This window comes from Yarrowia lipolytica, chromosome 1C (assembly GCF_001761485.1).
Source record: "Yarrowia lipolytica chromosome 1C, complete sequence".
NCBI classification, from domain to species: domain Eukaryota; kingdom Fungi; phylum Ascomycota; class Dipodascomycetes; order Dipodascales; genus Yarrowia; species Yarrowia lipolytica.
Window position 1 is genome coordinate 2,333,232 of NC_090772.1, and position 24,934 is coordinate 2,358,165.

At 50.3% G+C, this 24,934-nt stretch overlaps 9 protein-coding genes across 9 annotated transcripts; 5 read left to right on the plus strand and 4 right to left on the minus strand.

Moving 5' to 3' along the window:
- Positions 1 to 2,760: 2,760 nt before the first annotated feature.
- YALI1_C23359g (uncharacterized protein) lies at positions 2,761 to 7,980 on the plus strand (the record flags this gene model as incomplete). Its single annotated transcript, XM_501899.4, has 1 exon — positions 2,761 to 7,980. One exon carries the CDS (start codon positions 2,761 to 2,763, stop codon positions 7,978 to 7,980), a length of 5,220 nt encoding a protein of 1,739 aa, XP_501899.3.
- Positions 7,981 to 8,366: 386 nt separating this feature from the next.
- On the plus strand, positions 8,367 to 9,529 carry YALI1_C23415g (uncharacterized protein; the record flags this gene model as incomplete). The annotated part of the gene is made up of 2 exons (XM_501900.4): positions 8,367 to 8,371; positions 8,572 to 9,529. 2 exons carry the CDS (start codon positions 8,367 to 8,369, stop codon positions 9,527 to 9,529), a joined length of 963 nt encoding a protein of 320 aa, XP_501900.4.
- Positions 9,530 to 9,557: 28 nt separating this feature from the next.
- YALI1_C23427g (uncharacterized protein) lies at positions 9,558 to 9,946 on the plus strand (the record flags this gene model as incomplete). Its single annotated transcript, XM_068282436.1, has 2 exons — positions 9,558 to 9,724; positions 9,793 to 9,946. The coding sequence occupies 2 exons, from the start codon at positions 9,558 to 9,560 to the stop codon at positions 9,944 to 9,946; spliced, it is 321 nt and encodes a 106-aa protein (XP_068138537.1).
- Positions 9,947 to 10,326: 380 nt separating this feature from the next.
- Positions 10,327 to 15,139, minus strand: YALI1_C23472g (uncharacterized protein; the record flags this gene model as incomplete). The annotated part of the gene is made up of 2 exons (XM_501901.3): positions 10,327 to 14,037; positions 14,276 to 15,139. The coding sequence occupies 2 exons, from the start codon at positions 15,137 to 15,139 to the stop codon at positions 10,327 to 10,329; spliced, it is 4,575 nt and encodes a 1,524-aa protein (XP_501901.3).
- A 1,046-nt stretch (positions 15,140 to 16,185) lies between these two features.
- On the minus strand, positions 16,186 to 17,223 carry YALI1_C23504g (uncharacterized protein; the record flags this gene model as incomplete). The annotated part of the gene is made up of 1 exon (XM_501902.3): positions 16,186 to 17,223. One exon carries the CDS (start codon positions 17,221 to 17,223, stop codon positions 16,186 to 16,188), a length of 1,038 nt encoding a protein of 345 aa, XP_501902.3.
- Positions 17,224 to 17,961: 738 nt separating this feature from the next.
- YALI1_C23511g (uncharacterized protein) lies at positions 17,962 to 18,818 on the plus strand (the record flags this gene model as incomplete). The annotated part of the gene is made up of 2 exons (XM_068282437.1): positions 17,962 to 18,571; positions 18,658 to 18,818. The coding sequence occupies 2 exons, from the start codon at positions 17,962 to 17,964 to the stop codon at positions 18,816 to 18,818; spliced, it is 771 nt and encodes a 256-aa protein (XP_068138538.1).
- Positions 18,819 to 19,377: 559 nt separating this feature from the next.
- Positions 19,378 to 20,528, plus strand: YALI1_C23526g (uncharacterized protein; the record flags this gene model as incomplete). The annotated part of the gene is made up of 2 exons (XM_501904.4): positions 19,378 to 19,421; positions 20,150 to 20,528. 2 exons carry the CDS (start codon positions 19,378 to 19,380, stop codon positions 20,526 to 20,528), a joined length of 423 nt encoding a protein of 140 aa, XP_501904.2.
- A 654-nt stretch (positions 20,529 to 21,182) lies between these two features.
- Positions 21,183 to 21,623, minus strand: YALI1_C23548g (mitochondrial 54S ribosomal protein mL40; the record flags this gene model as incomplete). Its single annotated transcript, XM_501905.3, has 1 exon — positions 21,183 to 21,623. The coding sequence occupies one exon, from the start codon at positions 21,621 to 21,623 to the stop codon at positions 21,183 to 21,185; it is 441 nt and encodes a 146-aa protein (XP_501905.2).
- Positions 21,624 to 21,969: 346 nt separating this feature from the next.
- Positions 21,970 to 23,070, minus strand: YALI1_C23563g (uncharacterized protein; the record flags this gene model as incomplete). Its single annotated transcript, XM_501906.4, has 1 exon — positions 21,970 to 23,070. The coding sequence occupies one exon, from the start codon at positions 23,068 to 23,070 to the stop codon at positions 21,970 to 21,972; it is 1,101 nt and encodes a 366-aa protein (XP_501906.3).
- Positions 23,071 to 24,934: the final 1,864 nt, after the last annotated feature.

Here is a 24,934-nt window from a genome sequence, read left to right on the forward strand (position 1 = left end):
CCGGACTTGTGACCAAACTTATCATAGTCGTTGAACAACGCGGAGAGCTTGCAGAAGTCAACATTGGTATGTTCAAGTTCGTCATAGCTGCTCAATGTATTTCTCCACATTGTTGGAATCTTGCGAACCTGGATCCAACTGCGATATGCCTAACCCGCAAACGCCATCTCATGGGTGGAGCAAGGACAGACGGAGAGTCCAGACTTTTGACACTGCCACCATCTTTTCAGCTGAGCTGCCATGAGTGCAACTCATAGTAGCCCATTGAATTGGTCTTGAAGGCAGGAGAGTACCGGAAACAGGAGACGGGGCTGTGAACAACCTCGGGGTTCTGGTCATCGAGAGGCGCTGGAGTAGTGGCACCTTCCGCAGACAGAAACCAGATGCACTTGAGACACTAAGCTACGATGAAGACACTAGGCCACGATAAAGAGCTGGTTATAGCAATGGTAGGACGTCCTTGCAAACATATTCAAACATATACAAACCTAACTGATACTGTGCTCACCAATACTGACGCTGACGATGCGTTGATGGATAAGTACAGGTAGATCTTCTATCAGACTCGCAGGAAGATCAGATGGCGTGGGAATGAGGATGAACATGAATTTGATCCTGAAGTACTTGTACTTTCAGTCTTTGAATATATGTGAAAACGACAGCTTCTTGATTTCTTTCGCTTCTTCCTGTTTCGCAAAGCACTATATGTTCTAGTTAGCATGGGTGGTTTTTAGTAAAAAGTTGCTGACAAAGTTATTGAAGATATAAGTATTTTTCTTTAGGTATAGTTATTGCGACTTACAACTCACTTGTAGGAACACGTTTCGACAGTAGCACACACCAGAATGTGCTTACTCATTCACAGACTGCCGTTACACCGGGAAATCTACTATTAAGACACCCCAGGTGGTTACGGGCAATTCGACATTGGATGTGATCACATGTGATACCATTCTTCACCTGGTGATATCCTCAAAGGACTACAAACATGCGGTCGTAAAGGAGCAGTACACAGGTAGTGGTTGACTTGACCGAGCCGAGCAAGTACGTCACCAAGTTTCTCGAGTGGGCTATCATGCTTTCGAGACGCCGGCGGGCCTCGCGGAATTCTCCTCGATCAAGGAGGAGAATTTACTGTCCTGCGCAGATATGCTGAAGCTGAAGGAATTGAGGTTGAGACCACGCATACCAATGATCACGTTTCACCGCATCCGAACCTCTCACGTCTTCCGACTTTCGGATCGGTGTGTTATGTGTGCACCCTGATGTTCAGCGGGACTAAGCTGCAAGAGACGGCGCTTATAGGGATCTGTGTGGCCATGTCCAATATGGCAAGCACTACCTAGTCTGGGATCTCCTTGAAGGCCGAGTTTGCCAGTCTCCATTTGCGCGTTTCCTGGAACGCCGACCCCTTGCAGACCACATGGAACGTCATCTGGGTCTTCTTGAAACCCGTATGGTCCAAACCTTTGACTCTGAGAACCCTTCTTTGATCCCCCAGTCTGGCGGACTTGTTTCCAACAATACGAAGAACGACATCTACACCTCGAATGAATCGGTTTCACCACTCTAGATACCAGAGACGCGGCGACTGTTGACGGGGGAATGTCCTTCCCATCCTTTTGTAACTGATGGCAGGATGGACATTCGAGATAAAGGCTTGGAACGGGCTGGCGAAGCGTATACTGGTGGCACATACCTTGGACTCGTTCCTGAATGACGACTTGGAAACACATCAACCCCACTGGCAGTGGCTACTGATGGGATTCTCCCTGCCGAGGAGACCATACCCGAGAAGTTCCTTACATACTAATGTGAAAATCGGCAACCCCCAGACAAGCCCGCTCTACGTGGCAAATGCTCCAGCACCAGACCCCAACGCGAAGTGTTGCCGATGGCGTCCCCGTACAGGCCTGTCTACCCAGCATGACGAGTTACTCACCAGAAAGGTGTGGGCTCGCTCATTCACCCATTCACCAGAGAGACTCTCGATCAGTGGATAAATATCTACAAAGTCCATCCATCTGCGACAAAGCTGGTTCCTCTAATCATTAATGAGGATTTCTCATCAACGTATTAGTCAGGTATTACCCTACCGGCTTACATAACAGGTTTAGACCACGCCAAATGTCTGTCTTTAACCCTGCTCTAGGCGAAAATTCAGAATAGAGTTTGTCAATAACACGTTGAGGGACGCGCGGATGAAGGGATAAAACCGCGTTTACGGGGGTTTTTGGGAGGTTTGGTCACGTTATCAGGGTAATCACGTGACAAAACCTCCATCCGCGGGCGTCCCACCAACGTTCTGCGTACGCCAAAGTGCATTTACGACGCATTTACGACGCTTGGCGGGCTCTACCCTAACCCCAATGCAGCAGTGTAGACGCGTCACGAACTAGTTGCGAGTTTCAGTCTCACCCAGCACGCCTAAAAGTAGTGACGAGACTGCGATAATGAATCAGGAGAAGATGAAGGAGGAGAGTGAGTAACCACAAGAGAAGAGAAATGAGTGAAGCCCGCGGCATGTCGGGTTTGGCGGGACCTGATAAGGTGGGTTTGGTGATTTGAGACGGTGGGGTGTGGGATGAAGATGGAACGAGTTGGCAAGCGATTGTTCGTCATGTTGAGCAGTTTAATAAGGTCCATGGTTTGTGCACGGCTTCCTTTTGTGTGGTATGCTACTGGAGTGGCGTGTTCTTACCGTGTCAATGTCTTGCTCTGGATCCAAGTTATGGATCGTAATGCTACAATTTCTGAAAGATGACCTGGCTCCATCTTTTTCTACGGGATACCAAAAGGACCGTGTCTTGGGAACAGTGCGACCGGCAAAATCACAGTTATCAAACCCGCAGTCTCTACATGTCTTCCTCAATCTCACAATACCGGTGTTCCCACCAACGCGATCAGAATGCTGCCAGTTCCACCACTCGCACGCATGACCTACTTGTCACCGTCTCAGCATATCAAGCGAACCTCTTTTGGGTTGTGTCAGAGCAGTCAATCATCAAAGCGCCCCGAGAGCGGGCTCATGGCAATGCCAACTGTGTGAACTTGCTGCCAATTACAACGGTTCTATTATACAAACTTGGCGCTGAACGGTTACAAACGTGTCATGGACAACTACCAACTCTTGCAGCCGACTCGTTTATCCTGCCAAATCTGTTCACCTTCCCGCGTGCTGCTCTTCTGCTTCCTTTCTTTGCTAACCCAGGTCTCTCCCTTCCCATCTCAACCCCGTCGGCAGATGTGATCATCATCGATTGCAACTCGCTATGCGACTCAAAGCTCTACACAAACCCGTCCGTCATCTCGACCGCCGTCTATATGGTCGGCACGGACCCGCTATTCGGCCCTATTCTCGGCATCGTTTACAAAACGGACAAATCACATTCCTGCGTCATCATCTCGCGCCACGGAGCTTCCGGGTTCGTCGACATGACCCTCAGCCACAAGAGCCGATACTACGGCGCAGTCAAAAACCTCGAGGACAAGTCCTCGGCTGTGTCACGCGCTCTAGGTATCGCCCTCCTGCGTGCCTATGTCACCATGGACAAGAACATCCGTACATATCTCGCCAAAAACGCTCTCCAAACGTCCTTCCTCTACGATTACGATGAGACATGTGCAGGAAAAACGGCCTCTCAGCTTGTTGTGGGGGATGGACATGGTCCCGAGGAGATTGGTAAGCTGGTATTAGAATCTGGTGTTGTCGAACCCAAGTTTGTGCGTTCCAGTGCGGTGGATATCGTCTACGAAGACAGCGACGAGACTATTGAGGATAACAACCGGCTCGTGTACCTGCTTGGCGAGCAGCTCGAGCAGCTGTTTGACCCACTGAGTGAGTACTCGCCCGAGGGTGTTGAGGAGGTTTACGAGCCCCCTAGAGACGAAGATACAGACAGACGCGGTGCTGGCGGTGATGTCGACCAGGAGGACGACGAGAACGGTCGCGAACCAAGTCCCACATCGTCCAACTTTTCCGATTCGGCTACACTCACGTCCGTGTGCTATGAGCTCATCACCATCCAGAACAATTTCCGCGACGCGCTTATCTCGTTTTTGCAGTCGTATCTCATTCCGCTGCGAATCCAGGTCATCAATGGCGCCATCCCCTCGCTAAACATGACAAAGTTGAATTCCATCTTCCCACCCACCATTGACGAGATTGCTCGAATTCACAACCTATTCCAGACCGCGCTCAAGGCTGCGACGCCGTTTGGCTCGTCGGAAATCGTCAGAGCCACAGGAATGACTCTTCCTTACTTTTACAAGCCGTGCATGCGCCACGAGGCTGCACTGAGGTCTTTTTCCGATCTCTATGGCGACTACTCTGCGCTGATTGCCGAGTCTGGCTTTGTGCCTCCAGTTCCCTACTCCCAGCAGCGGATCCAGTCAGTTCTGGCCGCTTCTCAAAACCTCACCAAGATCAAGCTGCTGCTGGATCGTATTGTAAAGCTCAGCAACTGGGGCGACAAGCATGATGCGACCATGATGTACTACCATGCGGCTGTCAACACAATTGAGAGTTTTGCGCGGGTGGAAAACCACGTGGTCTACGACAAGCGAGTCTTTACACCAACTGGTAAGATTCTCGTTGAGTTTGCCTCCGGCTGGCCGAGAGAGCTACAGTACGGGTGGATAAACCGAAGAGTTGTGAGCATTTTCGACGTCACGAGTGTGTTTGAGACGCGTGAAATGCGAACCGAATCGCGTAACACACAACAACACAATGGTTCCTCTCCTTCGTCCTCAAAAGACTCAATTCTCATCATCTTCACCGATCACATTCTTCTGCTGGAAGTCGAGCCCTCATACTCGTCGACGATTCAGACACAGGCGCAGAAAAGAATCGCGTCGGGTGTTTCTTTCCACTCGGTGTCCATCGCCGACATGCTAATGCATTCGCTGATCAACGAGGTTGCCGTACCACAAATTCCGCCTCTCAGAGTCAAGTTCTGGGCACCCATATCACACGTTTTTGCTTCCGAATACAACTTTGGCCACAACCTGTCGCTGTTTGCAGTCGGAGGGTTCAACACAGCCGAATATGGCAACGAAGGTATTGTCCCCAACAGCCTGGAGAACGCCACTGGAGGTTCTGGAAGCTCCACCACGACACTACTGTTCACCCTCAAGACTCCGGTTGCACCCAAGATTGTAGAGCTCTGCACTAAGGCGAAGATCATGTCGAAGACACAACCGTTCCATCTCTTTCACCACCAGAAGACTCACGGTCTGAATCTGTTTATGACGGTGCATGAAATGCAGGGCTATCTGTCTGAGCAACGAAAGTCTCCCATTGCCATCTTTCTGAACATGGACGGGTCCGATGGCAAGCAGCTCGCACGTGAACTTACAAAGCGCCACGAGCTGGACGCAGCCTTTTCCATCTCGCTGCTGTCCAACGAGAGTGCCCATGTGACGCTGCACTCCAAGTTTGCCTACACCCTCGACCGCCAGGTGAGTCTGGACTCGCTCGCCAACTTCATCAACACCGAGGTCTCCAATCTGTACACGCTGTATCTGTCTCCGGCCAACCCCGAGATGGTCGAGAGCATTGTGCAGGGAAACGAAATGGTGGCACAGCAGCTGATGGATTTTGCGACGCGCCAGGCCCACACAAAGCCTACCAAACCCGTGCAGAGCAAAAGCATGATTGACGATGCGGCGCTGGTGGTTACGGGCGTGAGCAAGCCCGTCCAGGGAGTGCACGCGAAGCCGCCTGTCCCTGCCAAGGATGTCAAGAGTGCGAAGCCCAGTGCGAAGCCTTCTGCCAAGGCTCCTACCAAGGCATCTCCCTCGTTGAAATCAAAAAAGTCGGTGTTGTCGCTGCTCGGCAAGTCACCCAAGAACAGTCCCAATCCCGAGCTCAACCGGAAAGACAGCATGTGGATGAAACTCAAGGGCAAGTTGCGATCACCCAGTTTGAGAGAGGAAGATGAAGATGAAGATGTGGTTGAGAGCGGTAGAGTGCCTGACGTACCCCAAAAGATCAACGTGCCCCCTCCTGTGCCCGTGGTGCCTCCTACGGGCGAGATGCATGGTCTTGGTATTTCTGCCAAGACTCCTGAGATGGACGGTGGGAAGTTTGGAGCGGCGGAGACTCCTCGGCCAACGCTTGAGAACGACCCCGATGTCACTCCCAAGGTTGTTCGTCGCAAGAAGTCGTTTGCGGCTCTCCGGCGTGGAATTCAGACCAACAGTGACGATGAGGATGGTGCTGAGGTGGATGATATCGGGTATGGAGACGTGGATAACCCGAGAGTGAACTCGGAATCCACTTATGGCGGTGAATCAGGGGCGCACGGGGCCGATAGAGCCGTATCTGGCGTTTCTGACGCTACCAGGGCAGTGTCATCTGATTACGGAGCAGTTTCAGAAGCTACCCGAAACTTCTCCGGCATTCAAGGTGTCACTGGAGACCCGAGGGCGGCTGAGTTACGTGCAGCATCCGGTGTCCGATCCGTGTCTCGACCCCTACCAGTCCCGAATGCTGATAGAACCCCCTCCACAGCTACCGCCATTTACTCTGGAAACGATACGTCAGCTTTCAACTCAAGCTCTGGCTACAATTCCAGTTCGGTCGCTGCAAACACCACCTCTTCAGGTATCTACGATCCCACGGGAGTGTATGCCAACACCACTAATGGTACCACCTCTGGTGTCTACCCTGACGCCAGTACTCGAGCTGTGTTCAACAACACTACGACCAACTCCTCAGGATACAACACCACCAACCCAGTGGATGCTCTCGGGGTGTTTGGCGCCCCCGCTGCTTCTGGTGTAGTTGGTACAGGATCCATTGTCGTTACTGACTCTTCTGGCGTAGACACATCAGCCAGCCAGCCAGGAATCACCTCTAGCGGCTCAATTCGACCAATCAAGAAGGAACCCAGCCATCCAGTGTTCGACTCCAACCATCAATTACCCACATCACATTCCCACTACTACACGTACTCTGGATCGGAGTCTGAAGACAATGTGGCCAACCAAAGACACACCTGGAACGACTCGTACGACTCGGAGCTAATGGGTGGGGGCCATGGACGAAACATGAGCTCGCTGGAGAGCCTGGACTGCGGCGAATCACGTGACGCCAGCGTTTCCCACGCGTCACGTGACTCCCGCAACGACGTGAAGCTGTTTGATTTCATCAAGACCAATCGGTCTTCAGCAGCTGACCCCGACTGCGTTGATGACGTCAGCGAGTTTTCCTCGTTCCACTCGAGTGAAGAGTCGTCGTCACGTGGTAGCGACTTTAATGACTCGCGTCGGTTTGAGGACTCCCGGCGGTTTGATGAGAGCCGGGACTTCATGGCCGAGTCACGTGACCAATCTCGTGTGTATCCGTCGCAGGCTCAATCGCGTGACCAATCGCAGTACTACGACCAGTCACGCGACTTTATGGCCGACTCGACGTCGGACCTGCAGGCGGCTCGAAACTATCTGGCGTCGCGCGACTCGGACGAGTCCCGTGATTTCATGGTTGACTCATCCCGGGACTTTCTGGCTGGTTCATCACGAGACATTCTGCCTCCCGGTACGTCGCGTGACGACTCTGCGCGCCAATTGCGACACATGAAGTCTTCCTCCATGGCGCAGTTCAAGTATCCTCCTCCTCTTCCTCCTATTTCTTCCGAGAACCCGGCCGAAGACGAGTTTTCGTCCTTTTCCTATCTTGCTGGTATTTTGCAGGGTAAGGTTGCGCTTGGTGAAGAAGACGGCAAGTCTTTGGAGAGTGCCCATGCACGACGGACGTCCAAGAGTGCCCGGGTGTACTCTCGAAATCCCGTTGACACCTCCCAGGTCCCTCAGTCGGAGTCTTTCACCTCTTCCATCGAGAGCGGGTCGACTGGAGGAGCTTTGTACCCTGATTTGCGAGACTCGTCCATTATGTTTCTCGGCAAGTATGTGAGGGATCGAAGTCCGGCAAAGGGACAGACGAGGGTGAAGAAGGAGTGGGTGGACGAATACGAGTAAGGCCAAACTGTGGAGATGGCAATGGCGATACGCGTACTATGAGTAACAATTCAACGGTGCAAGCACAATAGATAATAATGCATAAATTGGTTGATAAACTGCTGTGGGCGAGTTTAACACAAGTAGATGTACAAGTATTGCAAATGTTCTTGGTGTTTCTCATGGGGTCGACAGGACAGGTGCAACGTCTCCATGTGGACGTCCGTTATATTGTTAATCTGACACTCAACTAATTTGTTGAAGAGCCTCACCACAAATCGAACCCACGGTCTCATATGCCGAAAAAAAAATACAAGGTCTGATATTATTAAGCGATATGCATGATGCTGCAGTACACTGATCTCATCACCACATCTGCAAAAAAACACAACCAAATCAACCCCCGAATGAAGTGAGTATGAGATAATGGAGGGGACTCAGAGGGGAGGGAGAAAGTCAAATCAAAATCATTAGGCCAGAATACAGGGCGCGATTTGGCGATCATCAATGGCTCGCGGCATGGTTGAGCATGTTCGGAATGTGCCCTGGTGGTGCGTGTTCCACTTTTGTGCCATAACCATTCATTCCATTTCCACTACCAGACTAACCTAGCGCGATACGCAAAACGACACAAATCAACAACCAGGAGCTGGCAGAGGGAACATCTATCTCAGCGTCGTGGCACAACGACTACAATGACACGGCATACATTTACATTGGAGGACTGGAATCCAAACTGACGGAAATGGACATTGCAACAGTGTTTTCTCAGTTTGGAAACCCGACGCACGTGAAGCTATCACGTGACCAAAAGACCGGCAAGTCGCGTGGCTTCGCTTGGCTCAAATACGAAGATCAGCGAAGTACGGTTCTGGCAGTTGACAACTTCAATGGCGTGGAGCTGCTGGGAAGAACAATGAGAGTGGACCACACGTACTACGAGTCACGTGACGAGGAGGGCGACGCCAAGGAGGTGGAAATGTTGAACAAGGCCCGCAACCAGCGTCTGGGTCGGCAGAGTGGTGATGGTGGTGGTGATGAGAGGAATGATCATGAAGACAGATCTCGTGATGAACGTGATAGAAGATCTCACCACTCATCACGTGACAGATCACCAAATGCACGTGACACAAGAGAGAGACGGTCTCATCGCTCTTCACGAGACAGATCGCCGGGCGATCGTCAAAGGTCTCATCGAAGATCCAGGAGATCGCGGGACGACGATAATAAGGATGGAGAGGAGATTGAGCGCTCTAGACGGTCACTTGATGACATGGGAAGAATTGGCGGAGAGCGGAATAGGCGAGGTGGAGATTCGAAGAACGACGGAGAGAGAAGCTCGAGGAGGTCGCGTGATGACGGAAGTTCCAGACGCTCCAGACGGTCTCGGGGCGATGGCTCTCGTGAACGGTCTCGGAAACAGAGCCGGAGAGATCGGTCTACGTCACGCGATAGATCAGGTGAGCGCGAGTCTGAGACTGCACGCGGATCCACCAAGCTTGAAAGCACTGCCAACCAGGATCCTGATCTAGTGGATCCTATGGCTGCTTACTTTGCCGATAAGAAGTGAGTATTGACCAATTGTTTCTAGTTATTGCATGCCATTGCGTTATGTGACTGCTCAATATGGCTGCGATTCGTTTGTCTTCCAAGTTTCTGGCATGGAACAAGGCTTTCTCACATCCGTGGTGATTTCGGAGATTATCTTTGTTGAGATCAATAAGAGATTGTCAGGTGCGCCCGTCAAAGGTCAGAACGAAACTCCGTTTGTACAAGCCACCAGATAACTCCCTTGTGTGATGATACTGGTTTGACAAGCTGTTGAACAAAAAGGCGAGTCTCTACCTGTCAACTAGAATGTTCTCAACGTAGACCATGTTTCAAGCCTTTGTTGACTTCTACGAATGTGTTCGTTAAAGTCTGGAAGTCGAGACAAAGTACTCAGACAAAAGTACATACTGTAGATGTGAACATCATGATCCAGTAACTGAACCGGGAATATAAAAGACCGATAATAAACCTCACTGTTTATTACACTGTGTACAGTATATCAATCGACTTTACGAGTTTGAGACCAACATTTTGGAGCCATATGGAGCCATCAAAAGAGTTATAGAAGAGAGATGCAAACCCAAGCGCACTGCTTGTACCGCCCAAGCACGAATATACAGGTGAAGAAGGCCATATCCTAGGCAAATACGTCCGAGAACACCCAGAGGAGGATCCCAAGATGTCGTCGAAAAACCTTGTGTCCAAATTCAAGGGGAAATATATCTTGAGAAAGGGTCAGTTCTGGAGACAGGACCCCCTTCCAACCTATAGCTATGATCTATATTCGGGAATAAATTACTATACATAAATACATTTTCAACTCTTGACCTCCTCCTTTACCTCCACCTTGACCTCCTTCTTGGCCTCCTTCTCCTTCTTCTTCTTGCCCTGCGTCTTACTGTGCTTGACCACCTCCAGAGCCGGAGTAGGAGGCTTGGAGCCGACAGGATCCTTCGTCCAAATCACCTGACGGAAATAGTCCACCATTTTGGGAATCACAAGCTCCAGACCCTCCAGCCGGCGCAAATAGTAGCGCGCCTCGTCAGCGGGAATATCGCTCGTGTCGGCCGCCTGGCCCCGAATCACCTGCGTCTGCAGCTTTTCCTGCACTTCACTGGCCTTCTGAATCACGTGTTGCAACAGCACCACCTCGGGACACTGCAGCGGCAGCCAATGCGACTGTTGAAACACCTCCTCAATCTCCTCGAGACTGGGCTTGTAGTCCTTCCACTGTGTGGGCACATGACTGTCACAGATATGACAGATAAACTCCTCCTGAGACCGTGTCTTAACGCCGGCATTCTTGAGACACTTGGAGTGATACCACTCGGCGCACTTGTCACATCCCACCATGACTCCGGACTCCCGCTGTCGACAGAAGCAAAATAGCTTGGCCTCAGATGGCTCCAACGGCTCTCCCTTTTCCTCAGCAGCCAAGGCCTTAACGTCTCGCTCATATGTGTCTTCTTCCGAGCAGCACAAATTGAGTGACTTGTAAATGGCTTTGAGACGTGTCATCATGGCTCGGTTTGCACCAGAACGTCTGTAGAAGGTCGCCTTGCCCCGTTTGAGCCATTCCTCATTTGTCTTCATGCACGTTTGGAGAGTGGGGAGAGACACATCGTCCTCCGCCTCGGCTAGAGCAAGCAGCTCAGCGGCAGTCTTGAGATCAGGGCGCTTGTCGACCGACTCACTGCCCAGCTGAATGACCATCTCGGAGTAGTCAATGGACAGGGAGCCATCTCCCGCAGTCTCGAGCTCCGTGGACTCCTCTAGAGCGGCTGCAGTGTCCACAGGCTTTTGGGAGGGCAAGTGCGATGCAGGACGGGGGATAATTTCAGCAGGGGGCAGAGGATCTGACACAAACGACACGGGAATGGAAATCTCCGGGGGCTCAATATGTGCTACCAGTTGCATCTCCACACGTGCGTCTTCTGTGTCTGCGGTTCCTGTGCTGGGAGACGTACTTCGGGTATCAACGTCCACAGTCACATCTTCTACCGCATGCTCCATCACCACATCCAGATCTTTTTCCTTCTTTTGTCCCTCTTCGACTTTCAAGAAATGAATGTTTTTCTCCTTCGGTCTTAGCGGAGGCACATAGTCATGTCCCTGGTTGATGACATGTTGAAGGTGCGCCATGAGCTCTCGGTACGCAACTTCAGACATGTTGAAACCTATCAAATCGCCCTCTCGGAGCGTGGCCTGAATCGTTTCCGCACACGCCCGGTCAATCAGACCCAGTGCCTTTTCACACCATCGCAGCTTGGTACACAATTGGTACAGCTGGTCGGCATAAGGAATTGCTACAGAAGCATGCCGGACTTCGTGAACCAGCCGAATGTACTCGATGGGGGTATAAGTGCACGAGGGATCATGCAGAGCATACTGCACGTCAGACGCCAGCTGTTCCAAGTTCCGCAGGCACTCGAAAAAGTCGTCGGCCTCAGAACACGAAAACGGCATCTGATTGTACCCTTCAACAAGTAGCGTAATCTCCTCTCTGGACACTTGAGGTACTTCGGGCTCTTTATCCACGGGTCCCTCCCGCTCTTTTCGTTCGTAGGAGCGCTTACCCTGGTCCAAGAATGCCCGGGCACGTGTCACCCAGTGCTCACAAGTAGCCACAAACTGATGCAAATAGTACAACTCGGTCATCTTAGGGTTGATGTTCTGGCCGTCATATAGGAGCTCGCGACAGTGCAGAAGAGAGGGAGCAGGCGACTCCATGGTCTCTGCCAATCGACGCATCCACGATGTTTCTCCATAGTCTTTGGTGGCTGAAATGTACTTGGCAGTCTCGTACATTCGGTCCAGCTCCTTGTCTGAGATCAGTACTTTGAGAGTCTTCTTCGAAGCGACTTCTTTCGAGGCTGACAGGGCATATGTCGTTTCCCAAGGGCCAATTTCGTCGTCGGAGAGCACAGAAACGTACGAAAAGATGAGAGGCTGTAAAGTGGAGTCGCAGAAGATGAGCTCCTCAGATTCAGCCTTCTCTTCAGAAACACCGCTGTCTCTGACAACCTTTCGTAATTCTTGTTCCCGTTCAATAACCTCGATGAAACGAGCAGCAGTGGCCTGCTTCTCGCTCAGGCGGCCTCTTTTGGCAATGTTCAGAAGCACCCGTTCGTATGAAAAGGCAGGCAGCTGAGAGTACTTGGAGTACAATGAAGCACACTCCTGGGCAGGACCATCAAGCCAGGACAACGGACACAAATTGACACTCTCGCTCATGTTGAAACCATGGCAAAAATGCGACCTGTACGACTGAGGGAAGGAAAGGACATAATCCCCGGGCCGCTGGTCGCAGATATACACGTCGATGCCTTCGTCTCTCAACACCTGCGGCGAAATCATCAAATCAGGTTCAAGCACGAACTTGGGTCCGATTTTCCGCTCGCCCTTGGAGATGTACTGCTCGATGAGATTCTGAAACTTGCCGTAATGAGCGGGAGAGACAGAGTACCACGTGCGAGTGCTGCCAAAGTGCATGTAGTCCAATGACCACAGCATCATGTCCTCCACAGACCAGGACTGCGTCGAAAACATCATGCCGACATGTAGCCATGGCATAGTGATCTGCAGCGCTGCAGAATCGTCCACGTATTGGAACATCCCATCGCGCATGTGAGGCGCAACGTTCAAGTTCCACTGGTCATTGACATTGCGCAGGGAGTTTTGCTCAGGCATGGCATTCGTTGATCCGTGGATGGCAGAATGGATGTTGCTGCCATACTCTACCTCCACCGCGAGCTCCGAATCGCCAAGAGCCTCCCAGTACTCGTTCTCGACAAAATTTTCACCCTCTTGGCCCGACGGCTTTTTGCGTGTGCCGAGATAGCTCTCGTCAAACCTCTCACACTTTTGCTGAAACTGCCGGAGATTATATGACGCTGCGTTCTTCGAGTCTGCGGGTGTGAGTTCGATTCCCGAGTAACCCACCTTGTGGGGCACCTTTGAACATTGGACGGCAAACTCGTCGATCTCGTCGTCCATTGCAGCAGAGATGGAGACGTCTGGAGGCTGATACTTTCCTTCACGAAGGAGTAGCAAATTGGAGCCCACGACAGGCGAGTTGCGCTGGTCCACAGCAGAAGATTCCTTGGAAGCAGGATCTTTATGATCAGCAGTTGAAGAGAGCTGGTAGTTGGCGAGAGGCATCACCGGACGGTATTTTTTGGGGCCTTGACTGCTTTCCAAGTACTGGTCAAAGGGGTGCAAAATCTTCTGATACGACGATTTGAGAGAGGTACTCAAAGAAGTCATGATTTTGCCGCTGTAGCCGAGTTCACGACCCACTTGAGCCCACAACTTGCGTCGGCACACTTCCACAAACCCGCCTCTGAGGTGCACACAGTGAAAGAGATGGTAGACGTCGATGGGCCGCTTGTCTATGCTGGGAAGCTTGAAAATGGGCGTCTTGTGTTTGAAATGGAACTGAAAGAGGTCGCTGACAAAAGACTGTTCGGCGGTGCGACCTTGCAGGGACGAGTTGAGATCTTGTCGGCGGGTTTTGAACCAGAACATCTGAGTTAGTATGGACATCATCTTCGTATTGAAAAAACAACCTGCTTGATAATAAGGCGAATTGGTAAAACGGAAAATAACGGCATTTGGAAAGAGCTCTAACCTGTCTTTAGAAGTACACAGCCCTCACCAAGCTCATAATGCTGTAGTCATTTTTCCAAGACCGAAAATGTTGTCTCATCATCGTTGAGTATTCCACGTACCATCCCCCCATATATCTCCCCTCTCTCATACTCACCTCAGTGTCCAGTCGAAAAGGAATATTCCATCGCTCCGGCGGCACAATTTTCACCATGCCATACTTGCCATAGTACTTGTGCAACATCTCCATGTATTTGGGTCGGTTCTGAAAGTCCTCCATGGTCGGATACACCGTGGGGATGTGTTCGAGCTTGAACTTGTCGTTACGAATCGAGCTGCCCTCCTCGCTCTCCAGTAGCTGTCGTGTCGTGGCACGGCTGTCCACAGTGCCCATATCCAGAGGCGGGTTAGCCCGCGATCTGCTCTGGGGGTACAGAAACGGATTGTGTGGTTGTTGTGGCTGTCCCTGGGGCGGCTGTGTCTGTGGCGGCTGATCGTTGTACACAAACGCTACGTGGTTGTGGGTGTGGTGGTGGGGTGTCTGATTCTGGGTCTGCTGGTGTGTAGCATGGCCATTACGCTGGTTCGCTCGGGGATGCGTATGCTGTTCCATTCTAGCCACCTTGGTCGGCGTGTGCACGGGCTCGTCGGTGGACCGTTTTTGCGGCACAGAAGATCCGCTGCTGGAAACACTCCGTGGCGAGGTGTCGTCTGATCTGGGGCCGGGTGTGTCACCAGGTTGCAGGTCCGCTGGCTTTGTGTCGTTTGTGTCGCTCTCTGCGAACTGCGGATCGAGCATCGGGTCGATGGGTGGCGTGCTGGTTGTGACTGTGTTTGCGTCTGTCCCTGGCGGTGGCTGTGTCATGGTTGTGCCGCTGGGCTCTTGTGTTGGGGTCTGGGTCTGTGTCGAGCCGGTGTCCGTGTCTGTTGGTTCAGCGTCTGCCACTGAGGGCTGTGGAGCAGAGTTTGTGCTACTCTCTTGCGTCTGCTCGACGCGGTTCATGCTTGTAAAGCCGCTCATGGTGGATCTGTAGACTGTTGCAAAAGACAAGTGCCAGATGATAAGATTTTGCAAATGCCGTCTGGGGAAGCACCAAGGGAGAGGGGCCTATGGGACGGTGGAGAAGGGGTGGGGGCATATAAATTATATGGTTGTATTTGTTGCGACGGGGCGAATCCAATGGTGTTGTTTTTTTCTCGATTCCAGAGCTTTTTTGTGCAGGTTGGTTTCTGCTTCATGCACCGCACGTCCCGGGTCTCAGTACTATATTTGAGACTTATTCGTCATGTTCGACGAAGGTAGATTTGGCAGTGAACTTTGGACGGAAAAATGGGAATAAAAAATAAAAGAAATAAAAACTGAATGGGGAAAATGGGGAAAATGGAGGAAATGGGGGAAAAAAGAAGAAAAAAGGAGAAAAAAGGGAGAAAAAAAGGAGAAAAAAAGGAGAAAAAAGGGAGAAAAAGAGAGAAAAAGGGAGAAAAATGGGGAAAAAAGGAGAGAAAAAAAAAAACAGAAAAAAAGGAGAAAAAAAGAGAAAAAATAGAAATGCAGAAAAAAAAAAAAAAAGAAAGAAAAAAAGAAAGAAAATACCCGAAAGATGCTTCAACTAGAAAACTCACAATGATGGGAACTAAGACCGCTATCAACTCAGGTCCTCATTCTCCATCCTCTGCTACAAGTAAAAGTCTCAACATGACCTGAGCAACTGTCAGACGAGTTGATCAGTGTTCTTCGTCAGGAACGGCAGTTACGAACTATTGTACAAGTACAAGATAATGCTATGAAAAGCACAGTTGTCTTATTCAAGATGATGGTCATATATCCACTCGAACAGAGCCCAGAAGATGATAGGGAATATTGTCTTGGTTCGCAGAAAGCAACTCTTCGACGCTGAGACAGTACTTGTACTTGTCATAACGACCCAGCACCTGTCTCTCTGTTCAGAGGTACTCGTACAGTGGATAGAGAATGCTCTGAACAGTCTCAAAGAGACAGAGAGTATCCTGTATCCTTTAGCTAACCAATCGGTACGCTCACAATGTCGCTCCAACCACTCAGTGAGTTCACGTGAATTTACCCACCTGCCTCTGAGCATTCTTCAATCTCGCTCCTGTCAACTCCACCTCTCCATTCAACTCGTCGAGCTGCTCATTCTGCAGATCCACCTCCTGCCGGATCGCCTCTCCAAGCTCCTTTTGCCGCTGAATCGTGCCCAGCATCTGCCTCAGACTCTCATCCTGCTCCTGGAACGAGTCCTTTTGCAGCTGCACCAGGCCCGAGTTGTTGAGCTGTCTGGTCTTGTCAGTTTCACCCAAAACTCGTCCTTTGCGTCCGGAGCCCCGCTGGCTGCTGCGCACAGTCCCCGTGAGAGGCGTGGAGGTACCCGAGGATGTCTCCGAGCCCGCCTGTGCACTCAACTGCGCCACCACCTGTTTCAGCAGCTTCTGGAGGTCCATCAACTGCGTTCTTCGGCGCCGGTGCTCGTTGTCGGACGTCTTCTCGCCCGCAGGCTCATTCAGCGATTTTTCCAACTGCGCAAACCGAGTCTGGGCAGTCAGAACCAGCTTCTGATTCTCGTACCGCTCTGCAGTACCTGCAACGACATTGCTGCGAGCGGTCTTGAGCATCTGAGTAATGCTAGCAACCTGGTCGTCCCACGACACTGGCGCTGTCACCCCAGAGCCCCCAGCTCCCCCCTTGCAAGGCCCCACCTTTTGTAGTTGCAAGAACTCTAGCAGCGCAGCCGACGAGTAAAAATGAGGAATCTTGACCAGTCGACGCAGAAAGACCTCGAGACCACGTCGCCGGTCGTCCAGAAACTCGACGTTTTTGCTCTTGAACCACGACTTTGGCGGCAGAGCAACCTCCACCGTTCGTCCCACCTCGTCTTCCAGCTGGGACACCAGAGCCACAAAGTCCGAGTACCGCTTAGTCAACGTATACTTGTTCTCTTCGCCCCGATGCCGCACGTCGCCACCGCCTTCCAGATCAACCTGCACAGTGAAGCTCGTCGGAGACGAGACTGTGTATGTCGGTATCGAAATATCCATCTTGTGTATTTTGGTGGTGGCGGGTCGTTGGTGTGGTGCACCTTGGTGCATTCAAATATGCATGCTGCAAGTATGCTGCATACAGCGGAGACAGCGGTTTGAGGGTGGTCTTGCTGATGTTCAAATATGATAGAAAACTTGTCTAAACGGAGTAGAAGTGGTACAGGCTGTTTTTTTGAGACGGAACTTGTGTTCTGCCTTGGTTCTTGTCACGTGAAAGGAATATTGGTGGAGTTAACTGCTTCGAAGTGCCACTTTAAGTGCTAATGGCAAACCTCAACTAATATCAAACTAAACACACAACTATTGTTAGGTGGATAGAGAACAGGGTGACAGACAGATATGTGTTGGTTTGGGCCGTGACAAGGAGGAAACCGGGGAAATCCAGAAAAACTAATAATATCTTCAAAAATACTCCATATCCTCCTAAACTCTCTCATAACCTGAACTCAGCTCCAATACTGTAGTCGAACAAGTCAATGATACAGTATGTGAAGTAAAAGTCAACTAAAGCGCTAATGACACCACCCTAACCTACCTAACCATCACAACACCACAATCCAGCGCAAAACTCATGCGGCTTCTGTACGAGACCGGGCTGACCCGACTCACGTGGATATCTCTCACTTGCTCCCAATCGCCGTCTCCCGATACATATATATAACTTTGTGTATCGACTTTACGACGCTAAACGAGACAAGCCCAAACTTCCAGCATTATCCATAACCGCGACTCAAAACCATCACAGAAACGACCCTGCAACCCTGCTCAACGCTCAATTCATCCACAATGCTTCTGCGATCACGTCTTACCTCTCTATCACCGGTTGTGAACACGTCATCGAGGTCTTTACTCGTCCGGTTTGTGTCACGACAGCCATTGTCTCTGGTCCATGCAAAGTCAAACTTTTTCTCAACTTCACGACACGCACAAAACACCTCTGCCGTCCAGCACAAAATGAGCAATCTCGCACCCATCGTCATCTCGGGCCCCAGTGGAACCGGCAAGTCCACTCTTCTCAAGCGACTGCTGGCCGAATACCCCGACCGGTTCGGCTTCTCCATTTCCTACACCACCCGAAAGCCCCGAGACGGAGAAGTCGACGGCAAGGACTACAACTTTGTGACTGTGGACCAGTTCAAAAAGCTGATTGAGGATGGAGCCTTCATCGAATGGGCCCAGTTCGGAGGCAACTACTACGGCACCGCCGTCGCCGGAGTCAAGAAGGTGGCCGACAACAACCAGCAGTGCATTCTCGACATTGATATGCAGGGAGTCAAGGCCGTCAAGAAGTCCGATCTCAAGGCCCGATACCTTTTTGTCGCTCCTCCTTCCATCGAGGAGCTGCGATCTCGACTCACCGGCCGAGGAACGGAGACCGACGAGTCTCTGGAGAAGCGTCTGGCTGCTGCCGAGGGAGAGCTCGCCTACTCCAAGGAGCCTGGAGCCCATGATCTTGTCATTGTTAACGATGATCTCGACAAGGCCTACAAGCAGTTCAAGCAGTTTATTGTTGGAGAGTAATTTTTTCCCCGCTACGAACCCATGAGTCATATTTGGAGACCTTGGCGAAGGTCTTTCCAGACGTGATCAGATTTTTTATTTGTATAATACAGCACATCATATTATCAGTGGGTGGGCTGTAGCTTGAGTACAGTGCGAGAAAAAGTGTATATTTCTCCGTAGTGATTTTTTATTACAATTTATTTAAATTTTAAAAAATATTAAATATATTATATATATATAAATAAATTGTTTTTTCCTTATTTTCCTATTTTCCTATTTTCCCTATTTATAATTAATTATTTATCACCACCTAATTAAGCTCCAGGTTAGGGCTTGAAAATAAAGTTGTCACTAAGTTTGATGTCTTTTCGTCACCGCCACAAGTCTATTTTCCAGCCACGACACCAGCCACAAGACTACATATGGCACTATAATTGACGGAAAATTGGCCGCGAGTTGAGATGGAGCACCGTTGTGGAATCTGTTGCGCCAATCTCTGGAAGCGAAAAGGGCGATTACGTAATATAGGAAGGGGAAACTTGCTCAATGCCCGGAAACGTTACCCGCTCCCAGTCACCCTTGCTGCCCTCAAATGTCTCCACTTTGTCCCTATAAATTTTCCCGTGGGCTCTCCCATCCAACTTTCACCTCTCCACACCACATAACCACACAACCACATACTCGCACAACACTCACAACATGTCCGACCTTCCTTCCAGTTTCGATAACGGTAACAGCATTGAGTGAGTAAGAAATAAAGTGGGGATTTTCGGGGGGGATTCGGGGGTATTTATATTGAGGGTGGCGAATTACGCAAATTACACCGGGCGTGTGACGCAACTTTGAACCAGGCGGTAAAACGACAAAACCAGGAAGAATGGGCAGCGACACACAGACGGAGAGATACATGGAGGTGGGAAAAACGATACGAACGGGTCCGACTTGTCAAATTGGCCACTGTTGCGAAGGAGAATATTCAATGGCAATATCTTGCTACAAGGGGTGAACAGTGAAGAGCAATGTTTGGGTAGTTATCCTACAGCGAGACCCATAGCGGTCTTATCTTATGATTCGGTCTTGGGTGTTGGCCTGTGTCATTTGATATCGTCAAGCTCTTTTTCGAATGGAGTCCTGGTCATTGAACCAACCGCAAGTACCGTGCTTCGGTGATAGGATGAGACCACTCCAAACGATAGGGACTTCTCCGACGTCAGAAAAAAAACACCCAGCAGCTCACGATACCTTCTTAAGCCGCGGTGGTCTTTGACAGTTGACTCAGCCTTTCTCCTTCTACCTCGCTACCAAAACCTGTACCTGCTCTATTCTCGCTGACTGGGCTGTCAAGCAGCTCTCATCATATTGCAGCCAAGCACCCTCCCCAGCCCCTCTATTTGAGCGTTGCACGACCTTCTCGACTGAGAATTCTATGGTGTGATGCTTTCCATTGACTCACTTCATTGTACTAACCCAGCGAAAACGAAAAGTCTCCCGGATACTACAAGATTCTCGAGCGATGCAAGGAGCAGCCCCTTGTCCCCCTTGGCTGTCTTGCTACCTGTGGAGCTCTGATCCTCTCTGCGCGAGCCCTGCGAGTGGGTAACAAGCGCCAGGCCAACCGAATGTTCTTTGCTCGAGTGGCGTTCCAGGGTCTGACTGTGGCCGCCCTTATTGGAGGAGCTATGTACTACGGCCAGGACCCCAAGCAGAAGCTGGAGCAAAAGGAGCGTGAAAAGATGCTTGCTCGACACCGAGAGAAGCTGTGGATCGAGGAGCTCGAGCGACGAGACCTGGAGGTCCAGGAGCGACGAAAGCGAGCTGCTGCTTTCCGTCAGCAGGAGGAGGAGAAGTAGAGGGCGTGATTATTGCATAGCAATTGCACCCCGGCCAGAAACATGTTTCACTGGCGAGAATTTCCTAGTGTGTCCTTCCAGGGAAACATTTCTGAGTCGCACAGTATCGCATGCAAGTAAGCGGTACCAGAGTTTAGTTTTGTGTATATAGTTAACGTCATGATTGAGGCGCGTGGAGTGTAGCGACGCGGTTGTACTATAGAGCGGTTCTTGATACGAATGTGCACTCCATTGCGAGAATACTCTCAGTTCCGTTCCTTCTAAGAGCTGTACCACTCTACAGATCTGCGGGTAACACCGATAACAGAAGGACTTGCGCCGTGGTTACTACTGCAATCTTCTATGCCTCCGTTTGCACTCGTTATGATGTGTGACCAGGAGCTGACTTGTCTCTATACGAATCCTGTGCATAACGGGCTGTTCGTACGAGGCTTGGAGTCATTTCGTCATTGAGAAGCAACTCCATGACCCTCACCGCTGTCCTAGGTCTCCAGCCCCTCACCAGTGCCCTAGGTCTCCAGCTGCCTCATTCAAACTCCCGCACTGGTGTCTCACTCTCAATCAATCAATCATACCTTTTGCTATGTACATTTTATCCTAGTGGTGGGACCATCTGTGGGGTTGTGTAACGTCCTGTTGTGTTGGTGTCCACCACTACTTCTTCACCTCGGCCTTCCACTCAGACTGCCAGATTTTGTTGGGGGGAGTCTCGGTAGGCACTCGCATTTCGATGGGGAACTTGTTGCCCTTGACTCGCAGCACGGCGGCGTTGAACAGGAATCCGTCCACCTTTCGCAGTTCCTCGCACGTGTCTTGCAGCATCTCATACTGCTGTCTGTGTTGCTGCTCTCGGGCCAGCTTTTCGGCCAGCCGCTCCTCTCGCCACGCCACCTGCACGATTCGGTGTCGAATCAGATCCTCCTGGCTGAGCTCGAGCTTCTTGGGAGCCATTCGCTTGGGCGACATGGCCGACATCTGGTTCACGAGCTTTCGCGCTCCAGGGTCCAGATCGTTGGCCGTCTTGGTTCGCTTGGTTCGCAGGGCCAGCTGGGGCACCCGCCGAGCCACACAGGTCGTTCGCACGGTTCCAAACATTGTGGTCTTGTGTGTGGTGTGGTGTGGTGTTGCACAGATCAGGTATTTTTTCAGCTGGCAGAAGGGGACATGCAGCGGCCGTAAGTTCGATTTGCACCTGGCAACTTTTAAAATTGAAATTGAAGTTGTTGGGGGTTCGATTCCGAGGGAGGTCGTTCCAGGAAAAGAGATACAGCAACAGTCACTCCGCGATTCTTCCTCAATACAAACATGAATTCTGACATTCAAACAGCCTGTACCTGTCCCCGTACTAATACAGTACAGTATGTACTAGACATTACTAGGTTGTGATTGGTAAGCAGAGCTTGCTGTCGCTCACTCGTACTCGTATAATACAATAAATAATCTACTTTTTTCTAGTAATAAATATCGAGCTGGGTTTCTGTCGCCGAGGCGGAGGAGAAGCTCTGGTTAGTGGTGGTACAGATGGCGGGGGAGGCGCTTGCGCGGGTGGCAGAGGCGGGGAAACGTGCCGATTGATTGGGGGAGGAGATTGTGGTGGAGTGGTCGAAGTGACGACTGGCGCAGTCTCGGGTCCAGGCCCACGCCTGAAAATACCCATATCTGTCCGCTGCACCTTGGTAGGCGAGGCGCTGCCGCTCGAGTGTCCAATGGCGTTTGTTTTGGGCATGGGAGTGGGCCGTTTGAGAGGTCGCTTCAAGGATGTGGTGCTCATGGCTTCAACAGGAACCGGAATGGACGAAATGCGGTGGTCCGAATTGAAGCCTCCATTGACACGGACGGTATCACGACCCGCAGAGGGCTGGGGGTCACGTGTAGGGTCACGTGGTTGGTTTCTGTTTGTGCGGTCGAAAAACGACTTGCGGTTCGTTTCCAGAAATGTGGGGTTGCTGGGGGAAAACATGCTGCCCTTGGAACGCATTTCCAGTCGCAATCGACCCACAACAGACGACTTTGCTCGCTGAATGTATTGTCGTCGCTGAGAAGACTCAGCCCGCGGGTCCACGTCCAACTGGGTGATCATGATTTCCGACTTGCGTTGTTGTTCACGTGCAATGTTTCGTTTGAGCCGATTACTGCTCTCGCGCAAACGAGTCTCCTTTTCCTCCTGGTAGCGCAGGTATGTTTCCTTGAAGTTCTTTTTTGGTAATGGGCGGTCAGAAAAGTCGCGACCGATGAAGTGCTTCCATACTGGTTCCGAGTCGCGTGCAATATGTGGAGAGATGGACTCAATGTGGAGCATTTGGCGGCACTTGAACTTGCGGAGAATGGGCTCCACCAAGTGGTAGGGCGTATCGCCGATATCTTGGATTTCTGAGTTAGTAACCGTGATGAGTGTGGTCGGAGGTACGGGGTAACGAGTGGACAACACCCTACAGGGTGTTAGGAGGTTGGAAAGAGCCCATGGAGCAGTTCTGGCCGTGGCATAGTTCAGAGGCGCCAAGGGTAACAGTCTGAGGTGCTGTCTATCGAAGCATACCGACATTTGAGCTGAATCCCGGTCATTTTTCCGCTTATTGTTGCAGCTCAGACACACTGACAGCGAGATTAGTTGAGAACATGGCTTGGTTTGAAGCAACTAGTTCTGAACACCCTGGCCGGTGGCACAGAGACAACCTCAGAACCTGTCTTCACAGCCAGAGCCAGTCACAGGACCAAGAACGGAGGTCGGTTCAACTCAGTCTGTGTCACAAGGATGACACAAATGAGCATATAATGGCCAAGAGCGTCGACAGACACACAAAATGACACGGCGTCATGCTCGCGAGACTCAGTCTCGGCCTCCACGTTTCCATTCTCTTCTCACCTAGCAAAGGTTAACCAAATCGTCCCTGACTCCTGAATGACGTGTCCATAACCTGTGTTCAAATCAGGAGTCCCCAAGGGGTCTTGCTGAACGCTCTGACCTGCTTTACACGCACAACCTCGAGCTCCCGTTTGTGTCTTTTCCGATTGTGTACTCACGATGACTGTGCCTCTGGCATGTTTTGCGGGCCAACTCGACCAGGGAGGGGACTCCCTTGGATGATCGAGCTTCCAGCTCCGATAACGACAGCATGAGAAGGTGTTTACAGCCTCGGGCAAGTGATTGGCGAGATATAGAGGATTTCAAGTCGTTTCGGGCTGGTACCTAGCTGTGGTCAGCCAGATATAAATATGCACTATAGAGTTTGCACGTGACGCAATCAAAACATGGTGGCGGATGAGTGGCGATATTGGTGGCCGACGGAGAGGATTTGGAAGAGGGGGAAATGTTACTAAGAAGTCTTGAGAATATGAGTTTGTTTTTGTTTTTGTTTTTGTTTGTTTTTTCTGATTCTTGCAGATTTTTTCTGATTCTTGCAGATTTTTTCTGATTTTTTTTTTTTTTTTTGCTATTCTCGCCTTTTTCTCATAAAGTCACCCATGATGAGTACAAGTAAATGCTCCATTTAGGGGGAAAAAGGGGAAATATATATATTTAAAAGAAATTAAAAAAATTAAAAAATTATTGTGGACTTTAGATGGATTTTAGGTGAATTTAGGTGAATTTAGGTGAATTTAGGGGAATTTAGGTGAATTTAGGTGATTTTAGGGGAATTTAGGTGATTTTAGGGGAATTTAGGTGAATTTAGGTGGATTTTAGATAAATTTTAGGTGAATATAGGAGGATTATGAGTGAACTTTAGATGGAATAGATATTTATTCCAGGAAATTCAGAAAAAAGAAATAGTTGAGAATAATTGAAAGAAATTGAAGATAAAAAGTAGCAATGGGGTTAGATATCTTTGCATGGACCAATATAATCCATAGAACCCTTTTACGGGTCCGTATAAGCCGTGTATTAAAGCTCAAGCTATTTCAATCAGCGATATCTTGAAGTACAGCCAGTTCAAGTGCAACTTTCAGTTCTTGAGTCATACGAGAGTCGTATATCTATTAATCCTTGCTAAGATTGATTTTATCTTCTATATTGTGTTTTTTGTCCTATCGTGTCACGCTTTGTAGGACTGGAACATGTTCACAACTCCAGATCTGGAAGATAGCTTCTTTGCGTTTTTGCCATTATCATATTGCAAATCTCAAAAAGTCTGTCTCTTTGTTCAAGGAAGACCTTACTGTACGTCTGGAAAGCTGACAGTTCCACAAATGAAGGTCCCATATCCGGTCTCAAGTAGTTAATGTTACTTTGATATTAGTATCTACCTGGAATTCCTAGTGATGAGATCTATAATGCATCTTCATCATTGGAACCCACTAAACGTATACAATGTCTACTCGACAGGAGCCAACACAAGTCTCCCGATATCTCCTCTGGCCGATCGTATTCAAGTCGGGTGAAACAGACCCCATATCCTCTCTACGCTATT